This window comes from Myotis myotis, unplaced genomic scaffold (assembly GCF_014108235.1).
Source record: "Myotis myotis isolate mMyoMyo1 unplaced genomic scaffold, mMyoMyo1.p scaffold_m19_p_14, whole genome shotgun sequence".
Taxonomy (NCBI): Eukaryota; Metazoa; Chordata; class Mammalia; order Chiroptera; family Vespertilionidae; genus Myotis; species Myotis myotis.
The window spans coordinates 24,904,280-24,928,998 of NW_023416318.1; the positions used below are offsets into that span (position 1 = coordinate 24,904,280).

The following is a 24,719-nucleotide window of genomic DNA, read 5'->3' on the forward strand; positions in this document are numbered from 1 at the left end:
GTCTTCTCAGAATGGGGCCGAGAGACTGGGAACAGGTGGCCCTACCCTCTGTGCATGGCACAGGGCAGATCTCGGCAGGAGCCCGACAACATTGATTGAATTCAACACCGAGTTTTACCTGGGAGGAAACGGCACAGGCCTGATGGGCCGGAAGAGGAAAGAGATGCTGAGGAATAAGGAAATGAATGGTGCACATGTAAGAAGAGATGGCTCTACCAGCTCCACAGCTCAGGGGCCGTGCCTTCTGCGCTGCTTTCCACAGTCTCCACTCGGAGACACCGAGAACAGCCTGGTGCAGTGACAAAAAAGGGCTCTGGTGTCTGACAAACTTTGGTTCGGACCCCAGCTCTGCAATTCCTACTGGGCTTTGGGCCTCATCAATAGGGACCAAATTACATACACATTGAAATGAGCCAATCTGTTGTGGGGATGAGAGAGAGATGTTGCATTGCCGGACACACAGGAGGTGCTCAGTAATGGTACCTGTGGTTATTTGTACTATTAGAATGATAGAAATAAATATAAAAAAATAGTCGTAGAAAACAAAAATGTGAAAAGCTTTTATTGTCAAGTTTAAAACACATTTATACAACTATAACATAATACCTAAGAGTTTAAAGTTGGAAAACTTAGAGTTTAAGTCTTATAGCACTGTTTAAGTTATATTATGGTAAAAAAAATTTTTAAAAATATTAAACAATATAGCACGTATGAAAACAATTTAAAGTCTCAAACATGGGCATTTAAAAAATCAATAATGAACTAAAAAGACTAAGTTGTTTACATTGAAACAAACACTTGCTTTTCAATAAATAAGAAGTCATTGCCAGAAAGAAAAAGAAATGAGTTTGGCAAGAAACAACAAAAATGCGAGCAGTTAGAGAACAAGACAGTCACACCCAGGACACATCTCAATCCTGCTGCCTGGCACAGTCGGCTATAGAGCTTTGGAGGTTTGGTTTTAACAGAATTTTTTAAACACAGACTCTTATTCAGCACACCCAGAGGAGGACTTGAGCACCTGCATTTCTAAAACCTCTCAGTGATCTGTGTGCAGACCTGTTCCCAGGGAGAAGTCAACCAGAGGACCCCTCTCTGGGATTTTGGGACTTACACCGAATAAAGCAAGCCCACAGGCACGGGCCAGGGCAGGGGGAGGAGGCAAAGCTCCTCTACTGGACCCACAGATGTGCTCAGTGCTCATTCTTCTACTCCACCTTCTGAACACACATGCTCTCCCTCCCGTGCCTCTTCCATTTATAAATCAGGTCCATCCATCACCCAATTGGGCAGGACTACCTACCTACTCATCCTCACATACTACTACCCCCTCAGGAGAGACTGTATCATTTCTTTGATCTTTGAGGATTCATTGATATTTATTTTAATCGGATTTTACCTGAATATAATTCTTGAGGGCCAAGGGAGGGTAAGGAGTAAGTAGTGTGTTTCTGTGAATCAAAGCTGAGGCTAAAGTGAGGCACAAAATCTAAAGAGATACTTGTATGTTTGATGTGTGTGGAGCAGAGAATGTCTTGTTAGTTTTACAGATTGACAGACTGAGAGAAAACACCCCTACGGAGCCTTCTGCACTCCTGGAATAGATTTAGATGATGGTATGATGGACTCTTGAGGTGACTCTCAAGATGCTCATGATGATTTTTACACTCTTATATAATCACCCTTTGAGTACGGCATAAACTGTGGCTTATTTTCAATAAAAACACATGGCAAAGGTGATGGATGTTTATGATTACATATATGTGATACGATTATGTCACACAAGACTGCAGTGCCTATTTTTTCGCTCTCCCTTGCTGGCTTTGAGGAAGTAAGGGGCCATGATGGGGAACCCCATGTGGCAAGGAACTGTGGGCAGCAGCTAAAAGCTGAAGGTGGCCTCTGGCCAACAGCCACCAAGGAATGGAAGCTGTCAGTCCTACAACCACAAGGAACTGAATGAATTCTGCCAACAACCTGAGTGACCTCAAAAGAAGATTCTTCCTCAGTTGAGCCTCAGATGAGACTGCAGCCCTGATCTCCCTGCAGCCTTGTGAAACCTTTAGTAAAGGAACCAGGTAAGCTATGCTCAGACTCCTGAGCCACAGAAATGATGAGATAATAAATGTGTGCTGTTTTAAAAGCTACTGTTTAAATTTTGCACATTAAGACCTCCCCCTGCCCCACACCTCATCCCAGGTCTGGCTCTGATGTGAATGTTAGAATATGTTCAAACATGGTACCTGAACAAGCAGTGTCATTGGGCCACTTTTGTCGATTTCCAGGATCTCTCCATTTTTGGTTCCCACCAGGATATGTCCATGTCCCAAAGTGATGGCACGAATGGAAGGATTATCTTCCAAAAGCAATCCTGAGGGGAGGAAATGTATTTAATAGAGCTAAAAATAAAAAGGTTATTACATAAATTCTATTTCTTATAGTTCCCAAACTAGGCAATCATCCTTGGCATTTCTACCAGGGGCCTAGAGCTCTGAACGTGGAAGAAAGAGAATTGATTTGATCATGGTTTTCGAAGAACCTTAGTACTACCGTCTCCATCCCTATGAACAAACAGGTTTCTACTGCATATTTGGGAGTGGCACCTTTAGAGCTCGTCGACAATGCTGATCTTTTAATGGCGTAAGTCTTCAAGCATCTTTCAAACATATCATCCCAGAGCTCCACGATGCCGTCCTTCCCACCTGTTACAAAACCCTGTGAAGGCACACACAGGAAGAATTACATGCACATTGAAATGAGCAATTGTCCACCCAGCCCCAACAGGAGTCCCCCGTGGGTAAAACAGCTTTGTGTGTGTTTTCTTTCTAAGTAGAGGGGCCTGAAAAATCTGACAAGATGTAATAGCAATGTGATATCTTCTGGAAGCATCTCTCCCCTACTTCTCTAGCAGGATCAAGGACATTCTCCGTGTCCACTGCACTGCCTCCAGCCCTTAGGCTGGCTCTTGGTGCACCGGGCCACGGCCATCCCTGTGCCCAGCCCCCTGACTTAGAGTGGGTTCCTACAGAACGGGACCAGCCACAAAGTCTGGCAGTTTCTGGTTACTCCTATACTCCTCCTGAATGAATGTGAATTAACATCACAATGAAATGATTGTTAAATACTTTTAAATTAAATAATTACTCCTAGGTGAAAACACCATTATTTCTTATTAAGAGAGAATTAGGCACTTCATATAACAAAATGGTCCTGCTAATTTGTTCGAAAGACATCAATTTCCACAATAATCAAAATCCGGATTAATTTTTACAAAACCTGGAGAGTAAAAAGCTTAACATATTGGATATATTTAACTGAACAGTGATCTTTATTCTTGTTCTAAATTTATGATTTCTTGGCCTTACCACTTTTCCTTCCTGGCAACTTATCACATATACCAACTGTTCTTGGAAAAGTCTTTTTTTTTTTTTTTTTTTTAAAGTACCGAGTAACTCATTCTGTTTTCTCAGAAACTTTTAATCTACTGCATTTTAATGATGTTTACAAGGAAAAATATTTTGGAGTTTATTACATTAAATATTCTATTCTTACTATAGATTTTGCACCCAGGGAGATAAATCCCCCAATTAAGTTTAAATGCAGTATATTATACTGTGATATCCTCATCTTTCTCCATGATTTGTCAGCTTAAGTTACCAAGTAATAAAAAGTTTAAACACATTATATCACATCAATTTATGCATTCTGCTTTAATCTCTTCTAACATTTGCAGTTTTCAGTTTAACCAAAAACAAGTTTGCTAGTAAAAAAAAAAAAAAAAGCTTAACTACTAAAACAACCATCTAGGTTTGCATAAGCACACTATGTTAGCACAACTCTGAACAGGGACAAAATCACCTAACGACTCATGGTACATGACTGTATGTGCATGTGTATGTGTATGTGTATGTGTATGTGTATGTGTATGTGTATGTGTATGTATATGTAGTATATTCTACTGGTTTTGTTTCTTCGGAAAATCCTAAAGCAGCTGGTTAAAGACTTCACTCTGACACTCTTGTTAAAGCTGTTACCAAGATGTTAGAGTGCAGGAAGAAACTGGTTATCAACATCACTTTTGTTGGATGGAACAATACTCTAACCACTTGGTACTTCTAGGTCTCTGCTCACTGTGCCACTGAGGAGAAGAGAAAGCTGAAATATTTCTCAAGTCTCTTCTCCTACTGTGTGTTTACGTTTATCCCACCACTAATTCTTAAGGAGCTTTAGGAGTGAGAGCCAGGAAGAACAAGTGTGAAAAGAAGTGGGGAGAAATTGCATATAAAAATAATTATAAATGAAAAAGAAAATTTAAAATATTTGCACTCCCTGCCTTCTCTTGACTGGAGGTTCATTACGACAACGTCCTAATTCAGACAGTTCTGTTTTTAGACACAGGATTCTCTTGGTGTCTACTCTCCTAAGATTAACTTACAATTTTAGAAAGCCGAGGAGGAAAGTGAATTCTGATAAAGATGCCATACCTTGTCCAATGCGTACATAGCAAACACGGGCCCGTCATGAGCCTTCACCGTCTTCAGTAGTAGAATGTCTTTCCAAATGAAAATATCTCCTGTAGCTGCTCCTGAGAAGACTAGATCTTCCATCCGCCCATAAGAAACACACATCATTGTTTCCAATTTTCCGACACTGCCAAAGATTCCCCTTTTAGAGGTGAAGCCCCCACCTGGAGTGGACCAAGAGGATTTATTATGTGGTTTTATTTTTAAGTGACACTTTCTGTGAATGTGGAGAATGACTACCTTTAATGAAAAGCCCAGTGTGTCGTTATGTGTATACACAGAGATGTATGAAAACGGCAGGAAATATCATAGACAAAATATAAGGGGGTTTTCATTCACTCGGGCATTAATTCAGCATTTATTGAGTCCCTACTCTGTGGCAGGCTTGGTGGTCAACGCTGGAATATAAAGATGAAGAGAGAGCTCCTGCCTTCAAGGAACTTAGGGTCTGGCTGGAGAGGGGACGCAATAATCATACACTTCTCAGTCACACAAGAGATCGTCAAACCAAGGGCCAGTGCTAGGTCTGGGACAGCCAGAGGAAGGAGTGACTGGGTGCGTGGGGGAGATGGGACCGTCTTCCTGAATGCTGAACAAAAAGAACAGAAGCAGCGCCGGCTGTGAATGTGAAAAGTAAACATGTTATATATGTTTTGCCTCAGTTTTAATCACAGCAGCTTTGGGGTGAGAAAAATGAATCACTGTGTAGGAGAAGGTACAGCAGATTCGTCCCTGGGATGTTCTCATTTCCTGCACTTTCTGACGAGCACGGAGAAACACAGACTCACGCCGGACAACGCCACGCAGGCTGGCTCTCCCGACACGCTAGTGCCAGTATCCTTTCTTGAAAAATAGAAGCTTTTTTATGCTGTGACCAGGATAAAATTGGGCTTGGTATTAAAGCTGATACTAAGAGTTCAGAAGCAATTTTAGTAACAGGTATGACTTATTAGTGAGAAGAATAAGATATCAGTATATGTTTTGTCATGCTTATTTACTCATTACTATTACCAATATTATAATCCACAAGTATTTATTTTGACTACTTACTGGGTATAGTGTCAGGATTTAGTTCATTCTTTGAATTCAGTAATAAAGGACTCCTCCCTGAAAACTGGATTCACCCAACCAAGGTGTGATTATTTTACTTCCTGCTCAGCAGTCCAACATAATGACTGCTTTCAGAACAGAGGGCTAAAGAGAATTATTTTCACACCAGAGCATGTTCCAAAGCTTTCTAGATATTGATGAATATGCATAGCATCATACAGAGTGCTCTAAGTTTCACAGCTTAGACACTAAGTAGTCCAAAGTGAATTTGGGAGAGAATATCTTTCAGGAGCATTTTAATTTTAGATTGTAGAGACATGGTCATGGTCTTCTCCAGCTCTCAACCACATAAATGATAAACCCAAACAACAGTACCTGCTTGTTGCCAGAATTTGATGTGCTTTATCCCAACTGTAACCAGTTTGTCAACATGGTGTGGGTTACACTTTACAACAAATATCTTATCTTTATGTCCTCTGTAAGAGACAAATAAGAAAAAAAAATTCTAATTTTGATGGTAGCAATGATAGAGTTTTAATAAAAGCGTGCATTTGGTCTGTCATTAAGCGTATGTAATAGGACAACTAAACTAGAAGATGACTTAAATTACACAGAGTCGACATTAAAATAATAAGCATTAGGTTTCTTTGAATGACTGAGCCCTTTATTCTCACCTTAATATTGCTACCAAAGTCTAGTTAATTATGCTTTAAACAAATTAATGAAATATCTAAAATAGATCAGAATGTCTCTGTAAGATAAAATTAATGTCCCTGCCATAGGATTGAGAATAATTCTTGGGATATGGAGCTCTGATACAGGAGGAGAGAGGACACTGGAATAGCATTAATGAGGAGCTTCCAATGTAATATTCTTACTGTGGAAATCATAACTTTGGGTTTAACAGAGTTTCACCTAGCAATGTACTCACTGGAAATCAAAGCCCCGGCTCACATCCATAGAGAGAGAGGATGTTATCTACTGATTTAAGGAACTTTCAGATGCTATGCATTCAGAAAGTTAGGGTTATAACAAAAAGGCAGAATATAAAAGAGAGAACTGGTTCTAGACCTGGAGCTACAGACCCGGCATGCCACGGTGCTGGGGAAATTTCTGCCTAAGAGTATAGTCATCACATTAGACTCTAAGGCAGGGGTGGGCAAACTTTTTGACTCGAGGGCCACAATGGGTTCTTAAACCGGAGGGTCGGAACAAAAGCATGGATGGGGTGTTTGTGTGAACTAATATAAATTCAAAGTAAACATCATTACATAAAAGGGTACGGTCTTTTTTTTTTTTTAGTTTTATTCATTTCAAACGGGCCGGATCCGGCCCGCAGGCCGTAGTTTGCCCACGGCTGCTCTAAGGGCTTCCTGGTCTTCATGCACTACTTCATGGTCTTCTATGGAATATCCTATATAATAAAAGGCTAATATGTAAATCAACCAAACGGCAGAAGGACCAGTCACTATGATGCACACTGACCACCAGGGGGCAGACACTCAACACAAGAGCTTCCCCCTGGTGGTCAGTGCACTCCCACAGGGGGAGCACAGTTCAGCCAGAAGCTGGGCTCATGGCTGCTGAGTGCAGCAGCGGAGGTGGGAGTATCTCCTGCCTCCACGACAGCACTTAGGCCTGGGGAGCAGGCCTAAGCCGGCAGTCAGACATCCCCCGAGGGCTCCTAGACTGCGAGAGGGCACAGGCTGGGATTAGGACCCTCCCACCCCATCCCAGTGCATGAATTTCATGCACTGGGTGTCTAGTTAAGACATCTATTTCATTATGTAAGAGAAATGCAATTAACAAAAAGAACATGACTGACCAATCTCCCTTATGAATATAAATTTAAAAAATCTTAAATAAAATACTAGCCAAGACAATCCAATAACATATTAAAGATAATACATTATAACCAAATGCAAGGTTGGTTCATTATTAAAGAATCAAATAGTACAATTCATCATATTAACATATATAAGAAGAAAATTTATGTTATAGTCACAGATGCTGAAAAGATATCGGACAAAAATCTAACACTCATTTGTGGTTTAAAAAACACTCATCACTCAATGAAGTAGAAATAAATAGATGCTTCTGACTTTTCTATTTCCCTGCACTCCTTGACTCTCGCTGAGAAACCCATGTTCATTCAAGACCAACTGTACACAGGCTGACTCTCCAGCAATGCTGTGTGCCCTTACCTTACAGTTTTTAAAAACCAAAAGTGCTGAAACAGTAACTTATTCATGGAGTGGGTGTGTGTGTGTGTGTGTGAACTCAAAAGTCAGATCTTTACTTAATGGCATTCCCAATAAAGTCAAGAACAAGACTATTATTACCACTGCCATTTAACACTGTATTGAATATATTAACTAATGCAGTTAGACAAGATGTCAAAAATTAAAGGCACAAGAACTGGAAAGGAAAAGGTAAAACTTTCTATTAGCAGAGGATATAATTATATATCTAGAAAATTCAAAAGGTAAAACAACTACAAACAAGAGAATTTAGTAAAGTTGCAGTATAAACTCAGAGAGAGCAGGCGGACAGCTCTGCTGTTTCGGGGGGGGAGGGTGTGGAGGGATTGAGCAAAACAGAAAAAAAGAGAGAACTCATGAACTTGGGCAACAGTGTGGTGATTGCCAGGGTGAGGGGTGGGTGGAGGTGGAAGAAGGGACTCCAATCAAAAGAACACTGGATGTTTGCATTTAATCTGGAGTTAGATACCTTAATCTTTAAAGTTACTGTGAAAGAATAAACCACCAGGAATAACCAGATAAAGTACGAAAAAGAAGAGCAAAGTGGGAAGTATAACTCTTAGATACTAAGTCTATAAGCCGTCGTAACTAAAACAGTGTGGTACTCGTGCATGAATTGACCGACATATCAACGCAAAATAGATAATCTAGAAGACCCAAATGAATATTAAAATGTGGTATATAATAAAGACGGGGTCTCAAATCAACAAGGGAGAAGAGGAACTTTTAAAACAGATGGTGTTTGTCGCCAAGTGCTCGTGGGGATGTGGAGCAACAGGAGCTTGATGCATTGCTGATGGAAATTCAAAACGGTGCAGCCACTTTGGAAGACAGTTCAGTGGTTTCTCACAAAACTAAACATGCTCAACATAAGATCCAGCCATCGTCTTCCTGGGTATTTACCCAAAGGAGTGAAGAACTTGCATCCACACAAAAACCTGCATGTGAATGTTTATAGTGACTTTAATCATCACTGTCAAAACTTGGAAGCAACCAGGACGTACTTCAGTATGTGACCATATAAACAAACTGTGGTACATCCAGACAGTGGCATACTATTCAGTGCTAAAAGGAAATGAGCTACCAAGCCATGAAAAGGCATGGAGGAATCTTAAGTGAATACTGCTAAGTGAAAAAAGCTAATCTGGAAAAGCTACACACTGTGTGCTTCCAATTATATGACACTCTGGAAAGGCAAAACTCAGGAGACAGTAAAAGGATTGCCGGATGCCAGGATAGAATGACAGGAGGGATGAACAGGCAGAACACAAAGGGTTTCATTTTAATTTTTTTTTCACAAAGGATTTCTAGAACCCTGAAACAAGTCTGTAAGATACTATAATGATGGACACGTCATTATACATTTATCAAACCTCACAGACTGTACAACGCCAAAAGTGAACCCTAAAGAAAACTATGGGCGCTAGGTGATAGAGTGTCAATCTATTGTCACAAATGTACAATAGATTGTACATTCATGGGGATATGGAGGTGGCTGTGCATTGGGGTGGGGGGAGTAGGGGATATATAGAAAGGCTACTTTCTGCTCAATTTTGCTCTGAACTTAAAGTAAGGTCTATTTAAAAGGGAAAAGAAAAATGATATTTGGAACACCTCGAAAGCCATATGGAAAAAGGATAAAATTGGATCTGTTCTTTATAACATACTACGGTAAATTTCCAAATTGTTTAGAGATCTAAATGCAAAGAAGAAGCCATAGCAATGAGAAGACTTTATAAGTGATTTCCTTTTAACCAGAGAGTGGGGAATACACTCCTAAGTATGACTCAAAATCTTGAAACATTAAAAAAATAATTGAAAAATCTGACCACATTAAACCTTTAGCATGGCAAAAAGCACCATAGCAAACTCAAAAGACAAATGGTGAACTGGGAAAAATATCTGCAAATTATAGACAAAGGACAAGTAACCCTAATATATAAAGAACTACTTTCTGTGTGAATTTTATTTTAGAGAACTTGACTGGTTCATGAGGGAAAATTCTTATTTATAGAATTCTAGCTTATATGAAGAATGATAGAATTAGAAATTTATAATTTTAGACCCCTAATCAAATAATTGATTCATTCCAGTTGTAAATGGATGCTACAGCCACTGGATAATATGTTGATGTGGAGCTTTATAATGGAAGGAGCAGGCTGATGCTACTAGAACCCACTGCTGAGCTGAGTGTTACTAAGCATAGGACAACCAGACATTTCACCCAGTGGTGTACCACAGGGGTGTGCCCTGGGGGAGGAATTCCATCCCAGACATTGTTTAGAATGGCTGGTTCATGGGAATAATAAAACGCATAATGGCTTATAGTTGTTCTTATTCTTTTACTTTTTTTCTACAGATAATATAGCTCTATTGCTTGCACCTGGGAAGTACTACTCCCAATGCCTCCACCATTGACTATGCCACTGATTATGTTTCTTCCAATGTGATGAAAACTGAAGTATGTATCTAGTATTCTTGTCTAAAAAAAATGTAGAAGAAAATATTTGCAAATCATATATCTGATAGAGAACTTGTATCAGAATATATTTTAAAACTCCTACAACTCAATAATAAAAAAACAAACCCTATTGCCCGGCCAGTGTGGCTCCCTGGTTGAAAGTTCCTATGAACCAGGAGGTCAGGGTTTGATTCCTGGTCAGGGCACATACCCAGGGTGTGGGCTGGATCCCCAGTAGGGAGTATGCAGGAGGCAGCCGATCAATGATTCTCATCATTGATGGTTCTCTCTCTCCCTCTTCCTTCCTTTCTGAAATCAACAAAAATTATTTTTTAAAAAACCGATTAAAATGGGTAACATATCTAAATAGACATTTCTACAAAGAAGATATGCAAATGGCCAGTAAGTACATGAAAAGATGTTCAACATCATTAGCCATTAGAAAATGAAAATCAAGACATAATCAGATACCACTTTACACCCACTAGAATGGCTATAATAAAACGACAGACAATAATAAGTGTTGACAGTCTGTGAAAAATTGGAACCGTCACTCAATGTTGGTGGAGATGTAATATGGTTTGGCCACTTTGAGAAATATTTTGGTGGTACCTTAAAATGTTAAACATAAAACTACCAAATAATGCAACAATTCCACTCCTAGCTATAAACCCAAGAGAAATTAAACATACATTTACTCAAATCTTCTACACAAATGTTCACAGCAGTATTATTGCCAAAAGGTGGAAACAATCCAAATATCCACCAGCTGAAGAATGGATAAATAAAATGTGGTAGATCCACAGAATGAAATATTATTCAGCAATAAAAAGGAATGAAGTACTGATATATGCTATGACACAGATGAACCTTAAATATTACTCTATGTGAAAGAAGCCAGTCATGAAGGACCTCTTAGTGTATGACTCTATATACATGCAATGTCCAGAACACAAAAATACAGAGACAGAAAATAGATTAATTAGTGCTAATGGGTGTGGTGAAAGTGCTCTGAAATTTGACGGTGGTAACGATTGCACAACTCTGTAAATATGCTCAGAACCACTGAACTGTACACTTTAAATGGGCAAACTGTATGGTATAGGATTTACTTATCAATAAAACTGTTGGGGGGGAAAACAACGTGAATCTAATCAAGGCTGTGGATCTAACTACCAATTATAGGAAATGCAGGAATGCTCCCAGGAAGAATCAGTCAAGCTTACACTGTGAAACATTCTACAGGTCAAATGACCAGTTCCTCAACTGCATCTGTGTCATGAAAAGGTGAGAGGGGAGCTGCTATAAAATAAAAATCTAAAAGAGGCCCAAGAGAGAGAAGAACCAAATGCAATGCCTGGGCCTTGTTTGAATGCTAATTTGAACAAACCAACTCTCATCTTTGAAACAATCAGAAACGTTTGATTATGAATTTGGTAATAAAGAAATTAATTTATACTATTGCTTTAGTTAGTTGTGATAATGAAATGGTTTTAAAAAGTGTCTTTTCCTCATTGAAAGCAGGCAGACAGCTCTGGGAGGGGGGGGCAGTTTGGGGGAGTGGAGGAATTGAGCAACAACAAAAAAGAGAATTAATGGACATGGACAACAGTTGGTGATTGTGAGGAGTGGGTGGAAGGGGGAAGGGTGGTGGGAGGAGGTGGAAGAGAGTATAGAGAGGGTAAGTGGTGATGGAAAAATAAATAAACAAACAAATAAATAAATAAATGTAAAATTAGAAAATAAAAGGTGTGTTTTCGTGTAGAAATACCCAATGAAGTATATACAGGTCAAATGGCATGATGTCTTACATTTTCTTTAAAATATTATAGCAGAGCCCGGCCAGCGTGGCTCAGTGGTTGAGCATCAACCTATTAACTAGGAGGTCATGGTTCAATTCCCAGTCAGGGCACATGCCCAGGTTGCAGGCTCAACCCCCAGTGTGGGGTGTGCAGGAGGCAGCCGATCAATAATTTTCTCTCATCATTGATGTTTCTATCTCTTCCTCTCCCTTCCTCTCTGAAATCAATAAAAATATATTTTAAAAAATATATTATAGCAAAAAAAGTAAAAGTAAAAAATGAGGGGAAAGAGATCTGTACCATTAGTAGGATGTTGTAGTTGGGTGATAGTTCAAGGAAGTTCATTATGCTAGATCCTCCACTTTTGCCTCACCTTGAAAACTTCCATCATAAAAATTTAAAAGAACAGATCAGAGCCTCTTCGTACCTATTATGTGGGCCCTGCTACAGTGAGAGCCAGGAATGAAGGAACTGATTTTTTGAACTTTCTCTTTGTTTCTTTGAAAGTCAAAAGTGAAGCATGAACACTAGGGACAGGATACATCACTGGATGTATTGGGAACAATTAGGATAGAGAGAAAAAAGCTTAGATAAAAGAGAAGAGAAAATGTGCTTAATACAAAGTGGAGAAGTGAACCAGATCACCATAAAGGACATTTAAGCATCCAAAGATTTCTTGGTTGGAAGAAAATCCCCACTGATCTAAATCATGAATATACATCTTAGAGAGAAGATGCTAGAGAAAACTAAAATGATAATTAAGGGCAGCTATATTTTTAAAATTACATTTCCTATATAGAAAAGAGTATTGTTTTATTTGCTGGTGTCTGTACAATGTCAAACATTTAGATAGAAAAATCTTTTTTGAGAGCACTTTTTAGTTTCCATCTAGTTTCTTGGTATATAACACACAGCAACGTGGCTAAAGTTCTAAACTGACCAATGATGGCATGTAAATATTTAATGAATGTCCACATCTAAATAAGGAACATTCATGGGGTACCTCTGTTGTGTGTTTTTTTTCCTTTAGACACTCGTTAAATTTGTAGGGAAGTTGCCTACAACTGTGTGTGTAAGGAAAACAAAGTGGAAAAGTTTCTGTTTGTAACCGAGAGAAGAATACGGAAGACTGCTGCTCTAATACAGAGCAGTTCCTTGTGCCTGAGTCGTAAGTAATCCACCACAGAGGACATTTGTTAACTTCTATCCCAAGCACAGGGGAAGGAGAAAGGAAAGCACTTCTAGAAGCCAAGGGCAGCTGGCTGTACCAGGCGAGTGGGTCTCTAGTCTTCTATTCCCAGCCCTTTCATTTGCATAAAGGTCTGGTGTGATTTTGCTTTCTCTTCTCTTGTAAAAGTAGCCCTTAACACAGCGGTTCTCAACCTGTGGGTCGCAACCCCTTTGGCAGTCGAACGACCCTTTCACAGGGGTCGTCTAAGACCATCCTGCATATCAGATATTTACATTACGATTCATAACAGTAGCAACATTACAGTTATGAAATAGCAACGAAAATAATTTTATGGTTGGGTCACAACATGAGGAACTGTATTTAAAGGGCCAGAAGGTTGAGAACCACTGCCTTAACAGGAAGACTGAATAAATGTTTGACTTATATTCCATCTCTAAAAAGAGATTTAAAATGGAGTACAATCTATAATAATAAAAGTGTAATATGCTAATTAGACTGGACGTCCTTCCAGACGACCTTCCGGACGAAGCCAGGGCTGCGAGGGAAGCCTGTATCCCGGGTGCCTGCTGGCAGCTGGAGGGAAGCTCAGGTCCCAGGTGCCTGCTGGTGGCCGGAGGGAAGTCTGGGTCCCGGGTGCCAGAGCAAAGCCCATGCTGGCAGCCAGGGAAAGGAAGGCCTACTCTTGCATGAATTATGTGCATTGGGCCTCTAGTATAGAATAATATAGAGCAGCGGTTCTCAACCTGTGGGTCACGACCCCTTTGGGGGTCAAACGACCCTTTCACAGGGGTCGCCTAAGACCATCGGAAAACACATATATAATTACATATTGTTTTTGTGATTAATCACTATGTTTTAATTATGTTCAATTTGTAACAATGAAAATACATCCTGCATATCAGGTATTTACATTACAATTCATAACAGTAGCAAAATTACAGTTATGAAGTAGAAACGAAAATAATTTTATGGTTGGGGGTCACCACAACATGAGGAAACTGTATTAAAGGGTCGTGGCATTAGGAAGGTTGAGAACCACTGATATAGAGTAAGCCAGGTAACATAAATTAGAAGACAGTGAGATGATATTTTAGTGAGTTTTAAAAAATGCCAGTTACAGAGCAGTATGCATTCTTTCCCATATATGAATAAAAATGAACAGAAATACTAGAATATATACTAAAGAATATGTGCTAAAATATTAGCTATACTTATGTCTGGGTAGTGGAATTACGGATAATTTTCATTTTCTTCTGGGTGCTTTTTCATGCTAATTTTTCTATAATGATCATGTATTATTTTGAAAACAGAGAAAAGATTAATAAGTGTTATTTTTAAAAGAGATACACATTTAAAAGGTGAGAAGAAAAGGGACGGGACCTGCACCTGAGTACCAGAGGGTCATAGAGCAGCGAGGAACAGGACGACGAGAGACCAAGGGAAAGCCATGTGGGTGGCGAATTCATGAGCTGCCATTAGCTGCCAAGAACACCATCTATTCAATAGCTGCCATCAGAAAAGCTTCTCTTTTTCTCCCAAGATGGTCAGCTGGAGTCCTCAAGGCTCTGTCGACTCCTCCTCTGAGTCTCCAGCAATTTACAAATCTTCATTCATTAAATCAAATTGCCAAAAAACTTTCCCCCCACTTAAGATTGTGGAGGGAAATATATCAATGTAAAAAGGAAGTACTGGGCTCAAAGCTATTCATTCAAAAATGATTTCATATTGCAAAATAAGAAGTTGGGGAATGCAGGGAAGAACTAGGAGAGAGGCAAATGGATAACACGGCTTGCGCAACAAATTGTATTGCTGGGCCTTGGCTGCCAGCTATTTTGACTTCTGGCCACGTTTGGCAAAGAGCTACGCCCCGTGTTAAGTGGAAAGCAATGCTCAGACATCGGGCTGACTCAGCAGGGAGGGAGGCTGGGGTGAGGGAGGACAGGTGGTTTATAAACAGCAGTCAGTCTTGAAAAGTCTATTTATAAGATGGGAGATTAGGGAAACAATTTGCCTGCTTTGAAAGCGAGTGGCAGACGCACAGGTTGGGGCCTCCTTCCCAGCACGCCACGGCCTCATGACTAACGGGACTTCTGACTCCAGTGACATTGACAATCCTCCACCAGATGCTAAGACAGCGGAAAAACAAGGGGCAAGGCACAAGCCTGAGAAAAGCCGCTTCCCTACCGCTCATAAAAAGCTTGGTTAGAGATACACATGTGTTACTAAACGCAAAGTGATGAGTGACTCTCCGGAAAGGATTTCAGAATTTTCCGATTCCCCAAAAACAAGCATTAACTGCTCTCGGTCAGGCGCGGCACCGTGAAATATAGCACCGTGTTTTCTATTGGGTGTTAAGCCTTCTATGCGAATTTCATCTGAGTGTGAAGATGAAATCTTACCAGAAAATGAAAACTACTGACCGATACCGAAGCGTGGTGATCGGCAGGATGCTGCTTCTTACCTTGTTGTGGCTATCTTTTCTCCCTTTTTCCAGTCCCAAAACACGATACTGTGAAAATCGTCTAAACCAACCGACACCAGACATTTTCCATCGGCTGTATGAAAACAACACAAACGTCAAACAACTCATTTCTTCAATGAAAAACCGAAACATTTTATATGCTATAAAGATGAATGAGAAATTGACCTTAAGATCATTATTAGGCTCAAGTACATTAGAAGTATCTTATACTAAAGGGGCCTCACTAAAGGAAATGCACAACTACTTAATGCATAAGAACCAGTTGCATAGTTAACTGGCTGCTGAATATAATCCCTGATCCAACATGCCAGTCTTAGGCACAAGGCTGGGGAGCCACTCAGGTAAGTCAGGACAAGCCTGTCTATTTTGTGACAGTCAAATCTCATGACATTTACTGGAAGAGCCATTTGGCTTTGTGACTCAGTCCACTTTCAGCTCCAAAAAACTGGGTTCTGTTAACCCTCTGAGATAAGAGCATTTAGAAACTAAATTTTAACTTCAAAATTTCTTTTAAAAGATAATTTTATCATTTAAAAAATCCTAATTTCTTAGTTTACCTATTTCAAATGCAGTATGCTTGTTACAGGACATTTAGGAAATACAGATAGAGGGCATTTGACAATCATCCCAGTTTCTAGGCATACATTTGATGTATATCCTGTCACTTTTTTTCCGCTACATAATGTGCTTAAAAAATAACAAAACCAGAATCACACGGAACATACTGTTGTCCAGTCTTTTTTCATTTGTTATAAACATTTTTCCTTTAGTATTAAATATTATTTATAATATCAATGGCTACTGTAATTTAGTGGTTGAGGTTGTTTTCTAAAACATTTAAAAGATTTATGTAAAATTAAATTTGAAATCAGAATAGCGCATTTGCTTTTTCCCTTCAAAGCAGAAGAAAAGGACAGTCAGTAAGTCGTTCCTTTGCTGCCTCCTCACAAAGCTAGGCTCGCAGGACAAGCGCTCTGGTCAGCTGTGCGGGGCGGGAGACAGGTGACCACGCTCACCGTGCATCCGCTCAGCAGGTGTCTTCTCTGACCACAGAGGACTCACAACATTGGGGCAAAGAAACACAAGAAAGTGATAAACTGCTTCTCCCCAGTCCCTTCAGCGTCTCAACTGGCACGATTTCAAAGGCAGGCCTGGGGTAGATACAAAATCTGGGTTTCCAGGAAAAATGAGGGAAGTCCAGTTAAACTGGAATTTCACATAAACAAGGAATAATTTCTTAGTGTATGTCCTGTATAATATTTATTTTTACCCTGCATATTTATACTGCCGGGGACATACTTGCACTAAACAAAGTATTTGTTTTTATGAAATTCAAATTTAATTGGACGTCCTGTTTTTTATTAGCTAAATCTGGCAACCCTCCCCCAAAAGCTGACCAGTGCCCAACCTGTGAGTGCCCTTTCCTGTGCCAGAGACCCACCCCGCAACCACCTGGGAACAGTGGTCTGCTGCTTTTCTGGAGGAGGGAGAGTAAGAGCCTGGTTTAACAAGCCAAATCCTCCCCAATCCAGATGACCACTACGTATAAGGCAAGGATTTGAAAGTTACATGAATCCTTTCAAGCCTATCGTAGTATTACATGAAGGCATTAACACTTTCCTAAAGAGCTAAATCACCACACATTATAAGCAAATGTGTCTTCTCAATCACAACTAAATGATAAATCTTTATGCTTAAATGTTACTAGGCTTTAAATTGGGCAAGGTCCCTTATTATGAATTTGGGAGAAGGGACTGGTAGGGACTTCCTAGTCATTACCAACAACATTGCTTTTCCACGTGTCTTGGCAGGGGCTGGTTATGTTTCTATAATTGCATGCCTTTTTATTTGGTGATTTTATTTGTATTGGAGTCTTCTGTCTCCCTTTTTAGATTATAAGCTCTTTTAAGGCGTATAGTAATCATATCACCTTTCCTTTATGATCTGCACTCTGAGTTGGTTTTCAAAGAATGCTAATGATACTTGGTGACCTTGAGGAGGGAGAAGATAGAGAAAAGTGCATGTGGATGGTATGAAGGGAAAGGGAATGTACTAGCTTCCGTAGCTACACATTTTTGTTTTAGCTACAATTACTTTCAGAAACACTGCACAAATGCTCAGGGTCTCTTTTTTCCTTCATTAATTCTGTGTTTTGTATTGTTTTTAAACCTGCATGGCTATTTTAATGTGTTCTTCTTTGACTACAAGCATCCACACACTTAAGAAGATAGTTTTTAAAGTTTTACCTCTTTTGAAAAAGGCCTCAGGGTAAACTGATTGTCATGGCTTTTTAAAATTAAAATTTCTGCAAGTCCCCATCAGCTTGTCCTCATAGTTATGTCACTTTACTATCCCTAGAAGGATAGCGTGACTATGAGTAGCAACGAAGAAACAGTTCAAAAGTGGAGGTGCCTCAACACTATACCTCTTCTTTTAGGATAGTGACTTTTCCTTTTTTAAAAAAAAAATTTTTTTTTCAATTAAAATTTACGTTCCATATTATTTTGTATTAGTTTTAGATGTATGGCATAATGGTTAGACATCATATACTTTACAAAGTGTCCCCCTGAATTTCCAGTACCCACCTGGCCCCATACATAATTATTAAAATACTATCCTATATAATAAAAGGATAATATGCAAATTGACTGAATGGTGGAATGAACTGTCCCTATGAAGCTGGGCTCACGGCTGGCGAGCGCAGTGGCAGTGGTGGGAACCTCTCTTGCCTCTGCAGCAGTGCTAAGGACCCCTCAGGGGGATGTCCGACTGCCGGCTTAGGCCCGCTCCCCACAGTCGGACATGCCCCTGAGAGGTCCCAGACTGCAAGAGGGCACAGGCCAGGCTGATGGATACTCCCCACCCCAGTGCACGATGTCGTGCACTGGGCCTCTAGTTAACTATATTCCCTATGTTGTACTTTACATCCCATGAATAGTGACTTTTCTTGAGCTGTGAAGGTTTAGGCTATTTCAGCATACTACATACTTTGGAACTATAAATTTGGCTACCTTTCAGTTTCTTCCCAATTTTCATTCTCCCCCACAGAGCTTGACCTTAGCTTTGAAAATCCATTGTTCCTTGACTAGTTTTGGGTTTCTTTATTTTCAGTCATATTTTTAGAGTCTAGATAATGCTCTTTCAAATCTTTCCAGTCACCGTATGTATTAATTATGGATATTTTGTGACAATGTCCAGAAATAATTCTAAGGCACTTAATGTCAACAGTAAAGGGCAAATTGGAAAGAGAAAATTTTTATTCAGACAATTACAAGTTGGTCCCTGCATTTGAAGCTCATAAAAAATGCATGGTGTTTTTCTTTTTCAGAATTCAACACAATGAAATCAAATTAGTCTTAGAAGTGCCCTTGTGGAACACAAGTATTATTCAATGAAGGTTTTAAAAATATGAGGATGATATTTAGGTTAAAAAATATTTATGGGGCTGAAAGTTTCTCTTTCTAAGCTGGTTTTCTATTCATGTGGAAGCACAGAAACAAAGATGGCTGTTTTCCCTCATCAGTGATGATAAACTCACAAAGACAAAGATTTGCTCAATTAAGTGAAGCAATCCTTCTTGTTTACATAATTTAGAGTTATGGATTATGTTGTAAGAAATGCTTTTGATTAAAAATGTCTTACTTTTATTTGCTTTGGAACAGTGGCAAGAATAGATTAATCTAAACCCTTATGTGCATTTTTTGTTTAGTTTTCACATCATTTGCCTATTTTGTACTTCCGTGACAATTTTTTCCTCTAATAAGAGACAAATGTGCTATCAGTATGTTTCCACATCACCTCCCAAAATGAGCTGATTTGTAAAAGATAGGTGGGTGTGAGGTACTGGCACACACAGATGGGGCCACCAACTAGTTAATAATGTGGGTGCCCTGTCTACATGGTTAAGCAGGGAATCTAATCTCCTCTCTTGGGATACTGACTTTTCTATCAGTTTTCAAAAGGAGGGTATAGTTGCCCCTTTAGAGGTAACTGTGTGAGTAAGGGCTATTCTAGGCGAGCTCCAAGCATGATGCTCAGGCCAAAAGTTTACACCCGCCTTGGTGGAGGGCAGGGGCAGGAGAAGGCAAGAGGACTGAGGAGGGAGCACTCCCCATCCAGCCGAGCCACCAGCCAGGAAACGTGGGTTCTAGCGCTGGATCTGCCACTGTTTGACTTTTCTCTGGGCCTCCATTCTTGGCCTGCAAAGTGGTGCAGGAGTCTGTTGAAGCCTAAAGTATTGTTACCCAAAATACCAGCAAAAAAATTAAACCAAAGAGGCCTCGGCTCACACCTTCAGGAGGTGCCACCATGGGGGTTGACCACAAAGGTCAATTAACCCCCACAAGTCATCTTCATGTAACTACTCAAGGTGACAGATCAAGCATAAGAGACACTAGTGAACGTTCTTCCTGAATAGTCCTTCATATCAGTGCATTCTAAAACTATCAACTGGTTTCCTTAAACTCCAAGACAAAAAACTCATTTTCCACAATCAAAAATAACACCATTGCTGAATAAATGGGCTCTTTCCCAGTGACTGTTACCTGGGAAATAGAGGCTGTACTGTTAACACTAAAATTATACTTTTAATGCAGGATATATTTCATATCTAGGGATTTCTTTATTTGCCCAAGATGAGAATTGAAAGCAGTGAGAGAATCAGCTTCTCAACCTCTCCCTAGTATCTGGTTTCTCTCCCTCGCCACTCCCCCCTCACTCCCCCCAAAATCTGCAGGATTGCCTCATGAGGGAAAGATTTCCAAGATCACTGCTCTTTTTTTACTGACTTCATAGAGGAAGGGAGAGGGAGAGAGAGTCAGAAACATCAATAAGAGAGAATCATTGATCAGCTGCCTACCACACGCCCCCCACTGGGGACCGAGCTCACAACCCAGGCATGTGCCCTTCACTGGAATGGAAGCCAGGACCCTTTAGTCCGCAGGCCAACACTCTATTCACTGAGCCAAACTAGCTATGGCTCGAAGATCATTTCTTGATCCTTCTTCTATAAAACTACTAAGCCCAGAAGAGATGTGAGCCCTTAGAAATTCAGAGACCAAGTTACTGGATAGCAGCTTACTCACTCATCTCATAATTAATTAGTGTCTTTGATCAACATTCCTCTAATTCCTTTCTCTAATGGTATTTAAGTAACATGAGTTAGTTCTTTTGATTCTTCTAAATTAAAAAGAATCAATCAATTCTATAGGAAAAAAAATCTAATGATTGTTAAATTCTATTTATATTATTCTAAATTTCTTGCTACTCTGTTTATATGCTAATAAACACACATACATTTTCAGATGAAATCAGTGAATAGGTGCTATTTTGAGTCCTATTTTTCTGCTACTTAACTTGGTACATAGAAATATGTATGAAATACACATAGTCTACATACTTGTCATTTTGAATTATAGCTTTTATTTTATGGTGCCAAATTGTTTGCTAGAATTATCCAGTTAATTTTCAATGCTGCCAAAATATGAATATATTAGATTCTTTATAAACTAGTACACATTTAGGTTTTATTATTTTTATTTATTTTTGCTACTTTAATGGGTATCTTACCACTCTTTTAGAGCATACTTAATATTATTTTTATATTAAGTATACACATATATACCTGCTAGCAAACTTAATTTTAGGAAAAGGGAAATTTGGCCATTGAGAAGTGGAACTATGAAAAATACAGAAGAAAGTCATTCACATATTTGGAGTAGAACTATATTTGAACTCAAATTAGGGATTCCTTTAGATTTTACTGCTTTGTCAAGGACAGGTGGCACACCTACCATAAAACTGCATGTCCATCAAACCTGTGGAAGTCTAGGACTTTGTATTCTGTTTATTGGGTGTGTTATCTGGACTTTCAACTGGCAGGTGTCATGCCGAGTAGTTCTCTTTCCCTTGATACTCATGCCTTCTCTACCTCAGACACCCACTAGTGTAGAGTGCAAACTGCTTAGCTTTGATTTTTACTAATCCAATAACCACAGAAAGTATAATTGTAATATCGATTTCCTCAGATTTGTAGTTTATAGTTTGTGAGAATGTGCATTTCATTAAAAAAAACATCCCAAATTGCACCATGTTATTGGTTAGAGAATAAAGATAACTTTCACCTCAACATGGTGAAAATATGACGTTCCAAAAGTAATAGTGAAAGTTGAAAAAAAGTATATTAAACAAAACCTTATTTGTTCACTCATTCATTTATTCTCACATTTTAAAAAAATATACATTTGTTGATTTTAGAGAGGAAGGGAGAGGGAGAGATAGACACATCAACGATGAGAGAGAATTATCGATATGGCTGCCTCCTGCGCACCCCCCACTGGGGATCGAACTCACAACTTGGGCACGTGCCCTTGACCGGAATTGAACCTGAGACCCTTCAGTCTGCAGGCCAATGCTCTATCTACTAAAGCAATTCTCACACTTTTTGAGTAGCTTTTGTGTCCATAACACTACATGTGCAGTGGCAAACAGAGATGAGCTGTGCTGCCCAAGTAGCTTACAATATGTGAAGGGCATAGGAGATGTCAATACTAATAACTACTGTACCACATGGACTCTAAGAGCAATGGCAAAATGGGTTAAGGGAAGCAGAAGAAGAGGCACATTATTTCTCCCGGGAAGAATGGAGGAGAAAACTTTCCGCTTGGTCTTAAAGGATGGTAGGACTTGAACGGACACTTGACAGCAGCATGAGCAAAGGAACCCAGGCAAAAGGGACAAGGGTGCATTTAGTGTTGCAGTTAGGTGGATGTAAAGGAGCATGAATGGGTTAGCGGGTGAAAACACTGCAGAGGAAGGCTGACCAGATCTTGGAAGGCCATGAATGTCCCGCCAAGTGATCAGCTCTGAGTCAGACAATCAAGGGGAGCCCATGTGGTGGCGATACACCTGTGCTTCCAGAAGACTCCAGAAGTGTGCAGGGTGGCCTAGAGGAAGTGCCGATGGGAATCAGAGACCAGCAGGACTACCGTGGCACAGATGAGAAAGAGGGTTTGAACAAGGAGAGCAGAGAGTAAGGGACAAAAGAGAGAAATGGGTTGTGCAGTCATGGAACTTAATGACCAATAGTATACATGTTGCAGACAGGAAACATTTAATGGGAGAAATAAATTATAGAATGCATTTTCTGTAGAAAAATTAAGAATTTTTTCTACTGATCTAATTTCTACCATTGGGATTATTCAAATTTTCTGGGTAAAAACACCTTTTGCAATAGGTCCTCAGTCTCCAATTCTAGTTTAAGGAAACGGCCTCACTCTAAAGAAAATTATAGCCATCAGTTGGTATTTTTATAGTACTGTGTTCAAACTTTAAATTAAAAAGATGGAACCTTCAGTTCGATTTTTCAATGTGAAATTTATTTCCAAAACCCCAGTGTTGTGAAGTGGCCCTTTGCAGAGAACTCAAAGCCCTTACGCTAGTTCTTTTTAGTTTAAATCGCTAGTGCTGGGCTCCCCCTTATTTGGAGAGTTAAAATCGATGGTCTGAGTCACTGCCAGACATTTGCAACTAAGTCTTTCAACAGCAACAGCTGCTCTGGATTTCAAATCGCTCAAGTAAATGCAGAACACAGTGCGAGCTTGGGGTAACGACTTGGGAGAGAGGAAATGAGGCAGACAAGGAAAGGGCATGTAATCTAAAAGCCACGTTTCTTTATGAGGTATTAATATATCTGATTTCCAGCCTAAGACTGGGGAGCTGACATACCAACAGAACTCAACTAAATAAGGGGTTGTTAGAAAAAGAAAAAATATCCTCAAAATAAATGTAGAACCGTTTGTCAATGACCAGTGGAAAACGGGCTTACCTGAAAAATCGAGTGCACACACTCCTCTCTGATGCTGTCCTTTCAATAGTGACAAACACTTCAGAGTCTGCGTGTCCCACACATGAATGGCAGCATCTCTTCCAACCTTAAATAGCAGGATGAGTGTTAATTACTTATCCTATTTAATAAAACCCTAATATGCAAATCAACTGAATGGAGGAACAACTGGTCACTATGATGTGCACTGACCACCAGGGGGCAGATGCTCAACGCAGGAGTTGCCCCCTGGTGGTCAGTGTGCTCCCACAAGGGAGCCTGGCTGGCAAGCACAGCAGTGGTAGTGGGAGCCTCTGCCACCTTCGCAGCAGTGCTAAGGACCCCTCAGGGATGTCTGATTGCCGGCTTAGGCCAACTCCCCACCGGCAGTTGGACATCCCCCAAGGGGTCCTGGACTGCAAGAGGATGCAGGCCGGGCTGAGGGACACCCCCCCGCCCCCGCCACCTCCCCAGTGCACAAATGCTATGCATCGGACCTCTAGTAAATTATAATAAGAATGATTCTGTTCTGTAGTCAAGTGCTGCAGAAATAGTTGCATGTCAAGTCTCAGAATAGATGTCTCCTCTTAACCTTTGACCTTCATGCAAAAGTTTTTTTTGGATTCTGCTTAGAAACTACTAAGAATCAGTTAAACTTCAGTTAAAAGCCCATGAGAAAACTGAATAAAAGTGTAATCTGTACATTGGAAGAAAAGAATACAAAATTGAAAATACTGTTGACAGTACTACTACTTTACCAGCAAGGTAATAAATGTGAGTTTAACAGATTCTTTGTTTACTAAGCAGCTCAATCCCTTTCCTTTCCCCATACAAAATGACTGAACACAGGGCTCTGTTTTTTTAGTAGCTTTTCAATTATAGACTCAATCCAAAGTTTAGGCATTCCAAATGGTTCAGATAAAATTCAAAAAACTTTTGCATGAAGGTCAAAGGTTAACGGAGACAACTATTCTGAGACTTGACATGCAACTATTTTCATTGAAATGCAAAAATATGAAATAAGCCAAAATTCATATGACTCTAAGTTTTTAAAAAATCACTAGATATTATAGTAGTATGAAAAGATGGTTCATTCTATAAACATTCACTGAGTATTGAGCACCTA

At 39.7% G+C, this 24,719-nt stretch overlaps 1 protein-coding gene across 2 annotated transcripts in view; it reads right to left on the bottom strand.

Annotated features, from left to right (window-relative positions):
- EML6 (EMAP like 6) overlaps positions 1-24,719 on the bottom strand; it is a 200,732-nt gene that overhangs the window by 61,086 nt on the left and 114,927 nt on the right. For both annotated transcript variants that reach the window (XM_036334544.1, XM_036334545.1), the window contains exons 15-20: positions 23,597-23,702; positions 15,751-15,844; positions 5,949-6,049; positions 4,485-4,687; positions 2,604-2,715; positions 2,244-2,371 (exon numbers count right to left, since the gene is read on the bottom strand). In XM_036334544.1, the coding sequence (XP_036190437.1) occupies positions 2,244-2,371; positions 2,604-2,715; positions 4,485-4,687; positions 5,949-6,049; positions 15,751-15,844; positions 23,597-23,702 (744 nt within the window). The remainder of the gene's footprint in view (positions 1-2,243; positions 2,372-2,603; positions 2,716-4,484; positions 4,688-5,948; positions 6,050-15,750; positions 15,845-23,596; positions 23,703-24,719) is intronic.